This window comes from Choristoneura fumiferana, chromosome 14 (genome assembly GCF_025370935.1).
Source record: "Choristoneura fumiferana chromosome 14, NRCan_CFum_1, whole genome shotgun sequence".
Taxonomy (NCBI): Eukaryota; Metazoa; Arthropoda; class Insecta; order Lepidoptera; family Tortricidae; genus Choristoneura; species Choristoneura fumiferana.
In genome coordinates, this window is record NC_133485.1 from 6,143,725 (window position 1) to 6,159,327 (window position 15,603).

The 15,603-nt window shown below is 35.8% G+C and overlaps 1 protein-coding gene across 3 annotated transcripts in view; it reads right to left on the minus strand.

Annotated features, from left to right (window-relative positions):
- Positions 1–15,603, minus strand: part of Pde8 (phosphodiesterase 8) — a 314,310-nt gene that overhangs the window by 70,212 nt on the left and 228,495 nt on the right. For all 3 annotated transcript variants that reach the window (XM_074097326.1, XM_074097325.1, XM_074097324.1), the window contains 2 exons: positions 13,630–13,695; positions 11,362–11,567 (listed from right to left, as the gene is read on the minus strand). In XM_074097326.1, the coding sequence (XP_073953427.1) occupies positions 11,362–11,567; positions 13,630–13,695 (272 nt within the window). The remainder of the gene's footprint in view (positions 1–11,361; positions 11,568–13,629; positions 13,696–15,603) is intronic.

Consider the following 15,603-nt stretch of genomic DNA (forward strand, 5'->3'; position numbering starts at 1 on the left):
GCGGATCTATTATATATTTTAAGGAATGTAGCCTATCATAAACGCTCTACTTTATAAGTCTGTATTTATGTATACTCACATGCAACAGGTACTTGTATATATACGAGTATAACGTCATATAAAACTTGTGAAGAGTTAGACGCATCAGCGCAACTTGCCATGCGGGCACATAGATGAACTTTAAGCGAGGGTTTCGAGCTCGGCATCATAATGACGAGTTTTGCAATTTTAAGAGGGCTGGAATTGTTCTCTGAACTTTGTCTTTATGCTTAACAATAAAGTCTACTTACTATATTTATAATAATGAAACTACTTATACAGTATTTGTTGGGGATTCGTTTATAGTGTTATTTATTTGGACGACCAGATGGCTAAGTGGTTAGAGAACCTGACTACGAAGTTTGAGGTCCTGGGTTCGAATCCCGGCCGGGGCAGATATTTGTGTGAATAGCACGAATGTTTGTTCTCGGGTCTTGGATGTTTAATATGTATTTAAGTTTGTATTTATCTATATAAGTATGTTTATCCGTTGCCTAGTATCCATAGTACAAGCTTTGCTTAGTTTGGGACTAGGTCAATTGGTGTCAAATGTCCCATGATATTTATTTTATTTATTTATTTATTATTTATATTTTTAGGAGTTGGGGTGACGCTGCGTGATTAATATTTGGGCGAGTAAGCAGAGCTTTGCTGGTACTATAGAATCTTATCACAATAAATAATTTGATTTAACTTGCAATGCTTATCAAAAGGACATAAACATACGATGACCCTAGAAATCATGTTCTTGATAAAACGCAGTGATTATATACTCTTTGGTTCTTGACTGTACATCGATTCTGTGAAAGGATGCATCTCTATGAGTTACCAGATAGCTCTATGTTTTCTCTTTTTCATTCACAATACAATATTCACATTATCAAATAGACAAAGAGTTTTGTACAAATGAAAGTTCATTTAGCGTTAATTGACAAGAGGGTTTTATATTGTGAAATATAAAATATTGTGTACGTCTGTTTGTACTGCTCTTAATGGAAACGTCCCCCAGTCCCCGAATGATTCAAAATTAATGGACGAGATACAAATTGATGGACCTTTACCTCAGTCCTTATGAAGTGAATCGGCTCGCAAATATTTAAATTCCTAGATTGCGGATTTCCAAACTTAAATATTTTTTATAATTAATGTTAATGTCCCAGTGTTTGACATGCCAATGCTCAATAAATGACACTCTGTTGTCACCTTTATTACTAAAGACGTAAAATTAAAAACTATTGGGACAGTGGCGAGCACTCGAACGTTTACCTTACTACAATTCATGAGACATCACATGCATAAGTCTCCGTAACATAATGAAATATTGATTTAATTATCTAAGTACCGTTTCGGCCACATTACAGGGGCCGTGGTCAGGAGAAGACTGAGATTTTACAAATTTTTTTTCAGTGATTGTTTTTTAAGCAAATATAGGAAGAACAGAGTGAAGCGAGCTGTCAAGTAGGTAGATACTTGAAGTTATTCTACAACCGTATTTATTTATGTGCAAGATTATTACCTGTATTACCTATATACTCAGTGCGGCTCATTTCACTCTATTCGACACTATTGTTGTAAGTAGACAGGGAGCAAATTGTTTCTCTGTATTTTTGTCGTTCATTTTGTGTTATTTTTGTTTGCGTGTGAGTCGAATTTCTCTCTCTCTCTTTCTCTTTTGTTTTTAATGAACACTACCTACTGATGTGTCATTAGGTAACCCACGTCTAAGACGTCGAAAAAGATAAAAAAAATAACATTAATTAGGTAATGCTAGAAAGCGCTAGCCTATAACACATTGAGTTGGTTAGGGTTGGTTATAATCACGTTTCCAGAATCGCCTGTAAAGTCACCAACTCGCTTCCAATGACTTCATTTCATTCAAGTTGAAAGCAATAATGGGATTTGGCAACGTCACCCGGAGTCTCGCTAGACAATGGTCGGCAACTCTGCTCCCATTTAATGTTTGACGAGACTGTTCTTGATTTCAATTGTCTAATAACGAATCTTAGTCTCACTCAGGCGCTAATAGCGAAGTAAAGATGACTTAAATTAGCTTTAAAATATTTGAAATATTTTTGATCAGATTAGAATAGTTATTTTCAATATAAAAAATTTGATGTTGAATTCGTGATGTTTTAAGACCAAATCCTTAACGATCGTGTTTATCGGATATCTATCAAGAAAATAAATAGTCATACTGAAGAATGTCGACATCAATTTAACATTGCACGCTGTCGTAGAATTTTGAATTAGTGATATTAAATATGTACAAAATTAATAGGTAATTAATTTTGTCAATGCATGTAAGTATTTAATCTTTTTAACTGCTATTATAGTATGAAATGAACCTGTCTATATAATAATTCATAAACATTTCGACTTTTAACTTCTACGTAATAGTGTTCATTTTTCAACAGTCAATTATTTCGACTTATCGGGTTTGACCATGAAACCCTCGAATTCCTGTTAATATAATCATGTAGGTACAACACAAAGAAACTCGCCTTCGCCTTTCAAAATCAAAGTCAATGACATCAAATTTTGATGGCGTCAAACCAACGCTATCTGGCGTGGAATTGGCGTCAAACTTACAACACCCCTCTTTTTGCACCGGGGGTTAAAAAGGAAAGATAAACTTTCTAACTTATCTTAAAGTGGAATCACTTTTCAAATAGAGATCACATAGATTGAGCACCGCTAACGTCCGGTAATGTGGCCACAATTTGTAGGCAGTTCGCTTCACTTCATCAACTCATCACGCGTTTAGCTCGTGGTAAATTACGCGGAAAAGTTCACGTCACAAATCGCTGCTTGATTTATGATTTATTAAACCGGAGTTGGAAAGGGTTAACCTTTCGTAACGAGAAAAAAACCCTTCTAATTATTCGTCCTAAATGATAATAATTTTCCCAATAAAATTTAAGAAAAGTCTCTTGGTCTCATTTGAAAACTAGTCATCAGAAATAGATGAAATTTTGTAAGTATGGACTAGACGTAATTATCTATGCCTGTAGTTTTTCAGATTTTCATATAAATGTGTAATATCAGAATTACAGGAGCTCAAAAGTCGACAAAAAAAGATGTCAACTTTGCACGACAATTACAGACTAATAAAGCATTTTTACAAAAATCGAAAAAAAACCACAGGCATAGAAAATATAATGAATATCTTGATTGTAAAATATCATTGATTTCTGTGCTATACTTTCCATATAATATGAGGACAACGAAACCCAAAATTCAACCGCCCAAATCTTGAAAAGCCTACAACTATCTCGATATAAATTACGGACGTCGTTGCGGAAGGCATGGGGGGGGGACGGCTGCGAGCGCTTATGTCACGAGCGATAAAGACAGCAATATCTCAAACGAATACCTAACGCGGCCACGTGGCCGGCAGGGAAACTTCTCTTATGGTAGAAAAAAACCTTAGAAAACCTTAAATTAAGACCTAATCTGTGCTTAATCTTATGAAAAAACGAAAGAAGGAAGACGAAGCGTTGGTAGGCCTCTGACCTGGTGGACTGATGACATCGCGAGAGTTGTGGATAACTGTTGGATGCAAATGGCGAGTTGTAGTTAATTGTGGCGTCCTAAGGCAGGCGTTTTCAACCTTTTAGTTTTAACGGCGCACTTTTCGTTCATCAAAGTATCACCACGGCACACCAATAAAAAATAGCCAAGTACCTAAAGGGTTCCGCACAGTATACCCATAATATTAAAATATAACGGACAGCGAAGGCTTATTAATAAAGTCTCGTTGACACCTTTTGTACGAATCGCATACATTTCGCGGCGATCGCGGCACTGGCGTGTCGCGGAACACCGGTTGAAAACCTCTGTTCGGGGAAGGTCTTTGTTCAACAGTGGACATCCTTTGGTTGATGATGATAATGATTATGAACGCTATGAAGTGTTTGAGTTGAGTTGAGCTGAGGTGAAAATGCGACCAAGACCACCAGTCTATTGGCATAACGTTGTAGGCATTGTCAGAAAACTCAGACGTTGTTATGTCTACTGTTGGCAATGACGTCAAAAAACTTAAACAACCAACGCAAGCCCGACATTAAAACAGTCTATAAAAAAGCGGTAACAACGCGTAACTGCGTTTTTATGAGTTCAGTTCCTATAACTTTTTGGAAAGTTTGGATTGACGGATTACAAGAAATATTTGTCGTGATACTGTTACAATTTTTATGTAATCATTACGGTTCTCTCACTGGGGACGATTTTTCTAACCATTTGTCTTGTCACTTTGAGAGAAGTTGCGCGGTTAATAAATTTTTAAGACTTTGTTCAATAATTTTGTTTGAATACTTTCATGATTTTGTTTTGAAATGTTACGATTTTTTATTGGTGAATCTCTATTTATTCTTTATTTTGAGCATTGATGTTGTGAGCTCACATTTACATAATATACTTCGTTTTTTTAGCATTAGAAAAAGGGTAAACAATCTTGACTAGTCTTTTTATTGAAAAAACAGTAACTATTATTTATGATACCAAAAGTATGTAAATGATCATAATATCCTTGCTAATTGTTACATATTTGCTGTGACTTATTTTTCAAAAGTGTTTTTTAACAACCTTTGTACGCCTTTCTGCCTTTATAAAAGTAGTTTTATTCTAAATATTTTTTGTCCAATAAAGAGATAGGTATATATGTACATAGGTACATACATATATTTACATACATTACATATATTTACGCAGAGGAAATTTTGATGACAATTACACTTCGTTTTTATTTGCACTAGAAAAAAGGTAAGCGTTCTTGATGTGTCTTTTTAAACAAAGCACGTTTGAAAAATAAGTCACAGCAAATAGTTACAATTAGCAAGGACGTAATGATCATTACATACTTTTGGTATCATAAGTAATAGTTACTGTTTGTTTTTAAAAAAACGTTTTTCACTAAAAAGACTCGTCAAAATTTGTTTACCCTTTTTCTAATGCTAAAAAAACCGAAGTATTATAGTACCTAAAACCACTTTTTTTGTATGTAGTGCGTGATTGGAACAACTAAACCATTTTTTATCATTCGTTCGTCAGGAAAAAGTTATACTATTCCAGATTAACACAGGCAATAATATACCCCGGGAAAGTGTAAAATTCCCGAAGTAATATTTTATAGTAGTTGTTCCCCGCGACTTCGCGCTTTCCAGGTGTTTTTCTAACGCCGTGTAAGTAGATATTTTTATTATCAATTATCTTAAGCCGAACTCTGCTTAATTTCTATATGCAATGACTGTTGGATAACAGCTTAATCATTTAATTATAATGCTAATTAAATAATCCTGGCTTAACAAGTTAATGTGCTCAGCGAGCAGGCCGGGTAATGAAATTTGTCCGACATTGTTTCGGACAAGTGAAAATGAACGATAACGGAATTAGTGAATACGTGTTGTAAGCGTGTTTCGTTACGGCTAACAAGAGAGAGAGAGGCTGTTATTGTCTGATGTGATGACGTTCGCGATTGCATTCACCATCTCTTTCTACCCTCGTCCTATACCGTGTGATAGAAAGAAGAAGTGAAAACGATTGTGATTCTGTGTGCGTTAGACGATAAGGCCTCCAGTTCCAGTACGCTCTGGTGATTTGGGGACTGGGGTTGAGAGCTGTAATACGCTAGTTATCTCGCTTCTCGCAATAACCATCGATCATACGAAGGAATAGCGGTGTAAGTACGTACTCAAGACATAATGTAATTTATGTCATTAATAGTCGATAATACATTGTTAACTTCCCTTTACCCTCAGGACTGGAGTATGTCAGAGCTTCTAGGCCATGTAACTGTCGGGGCGCTTTTTAGCCATTTGAAGAGTATCAGCTCTTTTTGTGTTCAGGTTTAATCAAATCAAATGACAGCATGTATCGACAAAAAGCAATAGCGCCTATTGTCATTGAGGATACAATTTGCGATTAAATTTCCACTCTGAGAAACATTTTATTTCTTTTGTGCGAGTCCTAGGCGATGCTAGTACTAGTAGTAGTAGCCTACTCTGCCTAATGTTAAATCTGGCCCTGTTTACCCGTGTCATTTACCCTTCTTTCAAGTCTGTTAAAAATCAGAAATTTCCATACAAACAAAATGACATGTGACAGTTCTAAAATTGACAAGCAGTAAAGTTGACAGCAAATTCAATCCTAAAGCCGAGTTTAGACTTGCAAGAAAAATCGTGCAAGTTGCATTACATTGCGAGGCCGTAGAAGCCAACGAGTTTGTAGTGGTCAATCGAGCGCCGTATTGTAATGAAACTTGCACGATTTTTCTTGCAAGTCTAAACTCGGCTTAAAGTTTATCGAATCACATACGAGTTGTAAACATTTACCCCGACAAATGAAGGATCCACAGAAAAAACGTGTCTTATCACCTAAGCAAGTTTTTGAGTTATAGCGGTTTGAAAGTTAGTCATCACGAACATTTGCTATGGTTACCATTTATTTAAAAGTAAAAAATATATATTTTATATTGTTTTCAGATTCTTTAATTCAATGGTAAGTCATAGCACTTTGCGAGCTCTATATTTTGAAATTAAAATTTCAATTATAAAAAACCGACCAAGAGCGTGTCGGACACGCCCAAAATAGGGTTCCGTAGCCATTACGAAAAAAATACCTAATATTTCTCTGAGGATTTCGTATTTTATACGGAATCTTCCAAGTTTAGGTATATTTTATACCTTAGGCTACTATACTACTCATAAACTACTAATAATTCTCAAGCAAACTTGGCCATTATAGTTTTCCTTGAAAGTTTGATATATTTACTACCATCTTGAATTTTTCCAAAATTTTCCACCGACTTTTTAAATTTTAGAGGGGGAGCGGGGGACGCTCGATTTTAATGAAAATTTGCAGTTTAAAGTTGAATATTTCGCAAACAAATCACTGAATCGAAATATCGTCTAAGCAAACCCATAATGGTTTTAAAAAAACCTATCCAACGATACCCCACATAATAGGATTGGATGAGAAAAAAAAATCACCCCCACTTGGGAGGTACCCTAAAAAAATTTTTTTGTGAATTTTTAGTGTACCATTTTGTCGACATAGTTTACATATATATATATATATATCCGTGCAAAATTACAGCTTTCTAGCATTGATAGTCCCTGAGCAAAGCCGCGGACGGACGGACAGACAGACAGACATGGCGAAACTATAAGGGCTCCGTTTTTGCCATTTTGGCTCCGGAACCCTATTAAAAAGGTGACTATAGGCATGTTCTTTCCGTGGACCCTTCAACTGTGTGTGATAAGTGCTTTGAGACGTTTGTACATCAAAAAGACACAAAAGAATTACTATATAGCAATCTATTATTTCGGGCAGGTTAAACATGTGTAGCTCGATTCTCGATCCCAAAGGTACAGAAACCCTTTGCCGAGAGCATTAACCACTTGACCGGTTTTTTTATTTGCAAGGGAATAAGTAAAGGGGTCCCGTAGGTATACGTTATTTTCCGTCACCGAATAATTTATAAGGGAACGAAATGTATGGAAATGCGTACACGTAAAACGTACGTAGTATTTATTTGCGAGTATTATTACTTAAGGGATTCCACACACGGGTCGATTTGTCTTTTGATGGATCTGTCATTTGCGAACTATCGGGCGTTTAGTAAATATTTAGACGAGAGTTTATAGATGAGTTGGAGTAACGTTTATCGTATGCAATTCTTTTCCGAAGTTTGTTTTTTGCTTTTTTGTTGTGAAATCCATTTCAAACAACATTATAAGTTTTACTAGCTGGTTGCAAATCATCTGTGTACCAATTATCATTTGCGGGATGGTGTAACAAGCATCCAAACATCTTAAAATGCTTTAGCATAAACATCTTAAACTTTCGCATTTATAATAGGTAGTATAGCTATACTAGCCTTTATTCACTGCTTTGCCCAAGTTAACCAGATGGGGCATTTGAATTGAAATTCCGGTAGATATGTCTCAAAAAAATCCGTGCGAATTCTCAAAAACTTTATTGATGTTGCATAAAAAAAAAACTTGGCCGAATTTCATGTCTCTTATCCGTGTGGTTGTAATTTAATACGCTAAGGTTACACTAAGGAAAGTTCACACAAATTTTCTAATTTTCTGCCCAACTTCCTTAATTTTTTCCGTATGAACTGTATGTATAAAAAGTATTAGAAAAAAAAGATGAAATTACTGGTTAAACTCGCTGTCCAGTTCGTGATCAAAGAAAATAGGGGTATATTAAGACATTTAGCAAAATTAGGAGAATTTTGTTACAACAAACTTGTGCACATTATTTTCAGTTTCGACGATAATTACGGCTTTTAATTACAAATTTAAACTTCATAAGAAGCTACTAACTAACTGCTTTCAATCCTCCTATAATTACACAAATATGTCTTCATTCAATCCGAGCGTTACTCGCCTTCACGTATTCACGATTTCATCGCGATTCCTGAGATTGCCGCAAACGGCGTATTTGCATGTATAATATGAACGTGTGTGGGAGATTTAAGAACGGATTTCAGCGAGCCGTAAAATATATCTGTTACGAATCATAATGCTTTGTTTTGCCTAGATATTCAAGTCTCAATGTAGTGGCGCTTATTACAAAAATGTAAGAGATTTTCGGTTAAACCACAGAATTACTCGTTATAATTACCTAATAATTAATAACAAATAACCCAGTACTCTTGACAACAATTGACTTAATTTCAAAGTATAAGGCAATGGCCAACATAAATTAATAGATAGTTTATAGTTGTTTATGCTGTAGTTTGTAGTTCTTTATAGCATAATATTTTTCTGAATATCATAAAATAAAAGGATAGATATTATTTAAATACATATTAAATATCCAAAACTCGAGCACAAACATTCTTATATCTCTACATATAATTCCTATTTCTTTCGTCTAGAATTTATAAACAATCACAAGCAATCACTTTAAAACGTATTTACCACATGCAATAAACTCAACACTTCAAGCGTGTGACCATACATAACTCATTGTTGAAAATCTGTTACGAATAATATGTCCCATTTAGCAAAAATAATAAACTTATGGTCATATTTCAACAAGGCGGTAGTATTTTTTCCAGTAAAAGCAATTTAATATTCTTGTTACGAAACCCGTCTGTTCTTGGACGATTCCACAAAAGTAATACGATATGATAGTTGATTAATTCGAAGAATCCTGCTAAAGTAAAATTAAATTCTATTTTTTTAATTCACTCCATTATAATCTGGTTTTAGAAGTTCCTACTTCGTACTTGTGGCTCGTACACGTGAAGAAAATATATTTTAGAATTTATGCACAACTTATCATTTAGTAGATGTAAGTAATGAAAATGTAATGATGTAATGTAATTTTGGGTATTTTACATATTTGAAAACATACGAGGTTTAGTCTCCTATTAATTTAAAGACACATTATCCAGAGAAGAGTTCATTCCATTTACATGATCCGAATGATGCTGTAACTACATTGCGCGGCTGCTGCGACACGGATGTACAAGTGGCCCTTGGACGACCGCAATGTGAGCATCACACCATATACGAGTAAACAATGCTTTCCGCGCCTTATAAATTCGCATCCGCCGCGAAACTCGAAATTTATCAATTGCCTACTGGCAAGGAACAAATAGCGTCATTACCGTATCGGGGTTAATCGTCGCTTGACGCAGTCCCGTAATGGTTCGTTACTGCCTAAGGGAATTTCATCCACTCCTTAATGCTGGTAATGATAACTGATAATTGGGCTATTTGCTACGTTTCAGTAGCGGCGGAGTAGAGGGTGAAGAAGGCTTTTCGCGCAGGATTAACTATTTACGACCGGATAGCTAAGTGGAAGAGACCTGAGGGTTCGATCTCCGGTCGGGGCAGAAATTTGTATGAATAAAAAAACGTTTTCGAGTCTTGGATGTTTTAATATGTATTTAAGTGTGTATCTATCAATTTAAGTAAGTTTATCCGTTGCCTGGTACCCATAATACATACTTTACTTCCTTTGGGACTAGGTCAAAGAACCTACTTGTTTGTTGTTTTGACTATAAATTATAAATACAACAACAAAATAATTTACCAAATAGGTGCAACCTGTGGGCGCAACTGCTCTGAAGTAATACGAACATACATTTTTCAATTCACTTTTGTTTACTCAATCGATAATTTTTATCTTTAATCAATCGATAAAATTAGATATTTGTTTAAAAATGCCATTTTTCTCAAGGTTATTCCTCAAACGAAAGGAATAATCTAAAACAAAACAGAATATGTACAAATGTTATCTCAATCGAGTAAACGTATTTATTCACAAATGCTGAGGTGTACTAGGCTCACTAAATCGCATCCTACAATAATTCCCTCACTATCATTCGATAGGTAAACATGTTTTCTACGAAACTGAGTTAATAATCAGCTGTGGTACGGCGTCAATCCGATTAGTAAAGCGTATGGTACGAATCGTTGCGATTTGATTCAGCGACTCAGTGCGCCCAGTGAATGCCAGGCTTTACTAGATATTGGATTTTAAACAATCAATCACCGCGTTGAAATTCTATCCTCACGAACTGTCATTTATCCTGTACATACACACATCAAAAAAAGTCTGAAAATACTCATCCTAGAGATACTAATCCCTAGAGAAATTTGCTTTTGTGACTCAATATTTACTTACCTGTACAATATATATAATATGTATATGGTTTAGGGATAAAAGAATCTGCACTTCTGATGAGTGTATTTGAAGCTTAAGAGACGATCTTTTGTTTAGAAGACTAGAAAAAAAACGACTGCCACCTCAGATTTAAGTAGGTACTTAAACTCATCAAATCAGAGACAGTGACAGAGTGAACGACGTTAGGACGGTGAGAATCGAGATTTACAATCTTTATCAATTTTAGCTAAAGACTGTAGTAGCTTCACGATAATGTATGCAAAGAAAATATATACTATAAAATGTTCCTAATTAATAAAGTCTTGGAATTTATTTGCTACCTAGTAGGTACTTATACAGTCATAAAGATTGCACATCGGTCTTTGAAAAGAGACTCGGCTATTTTCATATCGTTGTCACACACTACTTATGTGACGTTTGTCAGTCGTTGTACAGGTGCAATAGAGTACGGACGCATTTAGATGAAAATATATAAATAAAGAGTTGTTGAAACCCCCCAAAACATTAAGTTGTACGATGTCATCTTTAGGAAAATGAGGGAACTATTCTTTTTCTAGTAGTTGCAACAGCTCTCTATGGATATCCGAAGTTTACATGCCATTATTTAGACGTAAAGTATTTATGTTCATAAAGGTGCAGTATTTATTATGTAAAATACAGTAGTATGGTACAGACCTGGCCAGCAAGGGTGCATCCAGCGTCTGCGGTTGCCGCGCGTCAACGACCGCGACGTGCGGCAGCCGCGCGTCTGCGTCGCGGCGCAGCGTGTCCAGCGCCTCGCGCGCGGAGCGCACAGCGCGCGCCTCGCCGCCTGCGCGCGCCGCCGCGCCACACGCCGCTGCGCACACGCGCGACGCGCGGTCCGGGAACACGCATAGCAGCTGGAAATATATAATGTTTGAACCCCTTCTTCACCGTACATAACCAGCACTGGTAAGAGCCATATTATTTCCTAAATAAATAGGAATATTACTGCAAGGTTCTGCCGTCAGAATGCAGTACTACATCGACATCTATGTAAGGTACATTTTTATTTTATTTATTTATTAGACATGCCAACAGTACATGAACGCTCCCTCTCATGCACCAATAATAGGCATGCAACAGCATGGATCATGTTCAGGGAAGTACACTTATAAAAACAGATGTCAATGCAGGAGTAGGTACTTCAACCCGTGTCTTTTAAATGTCCGTACCATAATATTATATTATTTCAATTAGGTATTATATTTTTGAAATATAGCTCTGTTATCGTTACTTACTATCGATGTAAATATCATGTTATTTTGTTACTAATAAATATGTCGTTCATGATCCGTCATGGGGACACAATTTAAAGAGAGCTGACTTCATCATGGCGGTTTGTTTACGGTTTGTGCTAGGGTCGCCCCCTGCGCAGAGCTTTGCCTAATATTCCCTATACTCCATTTATTTTAACCTAATTTTAACATTTGAAACTTAACGGTAAAATTTGCACACGTTTTTAAATAAAACAATGAAACTATTTAAAATTGTGTTAACTTCTATAGTCAAAATATAGCTAATAAATGTACATGCCAGTATTTTTAATCAATTTGTGACCGTTAATTCAAATCTTAAATTAAATGGATTATAGTAGCCAGCGGTGGGACAAGTGCCGTAATGTCCAGTCCACGGCTGTTTTTGTCCAAGGAAATCTTACACATTACACGTGACAAATACTTTTCTAATAAGTGATCTATGACAAACCCTATATACCTATCACAATCATTTGATAGCCTTATCATGAAATCAATGGCCATGATTACACTGATTTAGTTATTAGGTAAATTATTGTTAGGTAGACATAGTAAATCACGCGTAATACAGATTTGAAATAAACAAGGTTGTTCTAAGAACTGATAATTATGGCTACCGAATAAATAACTTCTCTATCTGTCTTTATCTGAATAATATTAAATCGGTACTATTGATAATAAGTGGTGTGGGGAAAATAATGCTACAAATAAAATTGTTTATGTACATAACTAAGGGACCGCTACCACGATCTAGGGTTAAAAAAACTTTTCACTTCTCATGCTCTTATAATGTTATTTTGGTCTCTGTATATCGAGACTAAAGCTCTTCATTAATCTCGAGGGATTAAAGTATTTTTTTAAAGTATACTTTGGAAACACACATTCTGAGAAGAGGCGTGCCCAGCAGTTGGTACGTATATAGTGATTATGTATAGACAACTTTTAGACAAAATAAATAGGTTTTTAGTTCTGCGGTTCTACGAGTTTTTCGTAGAGGTGTAGCGCAGCGTAGAGCTTTGTTCAAGCCTCTACGCTACGACGTGTAGCACCTATACCTACCTGTTTGAACCTATTAGACGTAGCTGAACGTTTTTACAAGCTTTTATTTAATCTTCTGCATAATTGTTTGTTTATTTTCTTAAAATCTTGCAAGTAAATTTTAATCCAATTGCAGTAGTCGGGTTAACTTAAAATTTGGTATACATTTCTTAGGTTAGGTGACAACTCGCATATAGTTAGTATTGTGTACAGTCGAACAAATTAAATCATGTATAAGGGAACCTTTGTGCTACTAATGTTGACATCCCATAAGTACTTTTGTCAAGGAAATCAAAGTGAAATTGATTTTTAAAAGATTCCACCTCGTTGTATGAATCAGTTTATTTGACTGTACGTGATATAAAAACCGCGAAAGTGAACACTTTCACTGTCCCTCGCTTTCGCCGCTGTCATATAGGTCAATACGTCCGTGCATTACAGGATCAAATGTGCAGAATCATCTATTTCTGACGTCACTAGACGTGGCAGAGCTAGCTTGACGGTACATTACATGTAACGCACGGACAGTTAGTGTTAAAAAAAAAGTTTTTATTTTCAGACAACTAATTTGGTCCATAGCACAAAAAGTTAGTTTAAGTTAGTTAGTTAGTTAAAGTATGGTTGTTACCTCTAGCGGCTCTGGTGGGGCATACAGCAAGGCAGCGGGGATGTGCGCAGGCGGCGGAGACCTGTTCTGCAGAGAGACACTTCCGTGTAATATACATCAAAAAACAATGAGGGTTCGATCACACAGCGGTTTGTTTAACAGGCCCGTTTTATCACATACACATTACAATATACACATATACATAATATAGACGGTCTTAAAAATACGTTGTTGTACGTTGTATAGTATAAATACAGCCAGTGGCGTCAATCGAGGGTAGGCAGCGGCAGTAGCTACACCCGCACAAGACCCACACGCACCCGCCAGCACCAGCAAAAGGGTAGGTAGGTGTTCCGTAGCAGGGTGAATAAATGAATCTGACTCCAATTTTTTCAAACTCCAAATTTATTTCTCAATCAAAAACTAAATGAAAGTACAAAGAATGCGTGCGCGCCTCGTGGCGTTTCTTGAGCCAATAAAGCGAAAGGGAAACGTCCGTCGCTCACTCCTGATACTAGGGATGCGCCGCAACAGTAGGTAACCACAGAATTTTCTGTTTAGGTAACACTAGCGCTGCCTACCTTCATAACAGTTCCATGTAATGTGTATGAAACAAAAATACAAACGCCATCGCCAAATAATAAATACTGAATACGATAAAACAGACGTGTATAGCGAATCGCTGTGTGAACGTACTCCAGCAGTCAGCAGCAAAATGTAAAGTTCTTAGACTTATGTAAAGTTTTTAGACTTTGACTTAGAGCACAAATTTTCTCTTTAACAATGTACTGCTACAAAACTGGAAAATAAAGGGAATGATGTAAAAACCATCAATCTCTTGAAGAATAAGCTAAATATGTTGTTTAATATAGACTTTCTATGGTCGTCGTAGCTCGTAGCGTATCTTCGTTGTTTTATTAAGATATTTAAAAAATCGTAGTAAACTCGGTTTGTCAAAGAATAAAGACATATATATGAAAAAATAAAAGAAATGTATTAAGAAATGTAATGTGTGTGTGTGTGTGTGTGTGTGTGTGTGTGTGTATGTAGTTGTAGAAGTGTATTATTTATGTTATAAAACCATTAAATCTGACAGTAGAATTAAAAATTTCAGAATTTTATTAAATTCCCATTGAGATTATCAAAAATGACACCATGGTCTTTATTTGCGTTTCAAGAAATTTACCAAAATTACTAAACTAAGCGACACACAACTGCACGCAAACTGCACACTAGCTGCGATTAAAATGTGTTAGCAGTCGACGGTTGTCGTTACGTTACAGTTGAAATGCCGTGCTCTTATTTAAAAGCACGGCTGCTAACACTCGATATTATATTCATAGATACCCGACTCGCACATGTCCGGTTTTTATAAATGAGCATCGGATCAATAGTTATTATGATTAACCATTGGGAATTCTTTACAAGGTACTCAGAGCATGTCAGCTTTAACAAGATCCCCATGGAATAGCTCAAGAGATACCTACTCTATAGTAAAAGAGAGAGTTAAGAAATATATATTTTTATCAAATTTCATCAGAAAATGAGGCATATTTCTTAAACGCCTTAGTCTACACTATTGCTTTGCCAAAAGTCTGATGAATAAACAGCTGAATTAGATGTACGAGGTTTCATATTTCAATCAGTCGTCTTGATCTATGAAGGGAAGGTTTCTCTTAATATAGCCTAAACAAAAAAAGCTTTAACTAATCTAAAAAAAACTTACTAACTTAAAAAAGTTGAAAACTTCCAAAATCATCATTTCAAAGTTTATATCTCAAAAACATCTTAACTAATTTTTATCAAACGTTTCTGAGAACCACGGCAAGGAAATTCGCGTACATGTAAAAATATCGGCTTCGATATCGGCCCATCTATTTGAGAGCAACGATGCTACAGACAGACATTGCCTGATTGACGTCAAACTTATAACAACCCTATTTTGCGTTAAAGGTTAAAAAAAATTATCGAAGGAGTGTGTACAAAAATGGAACA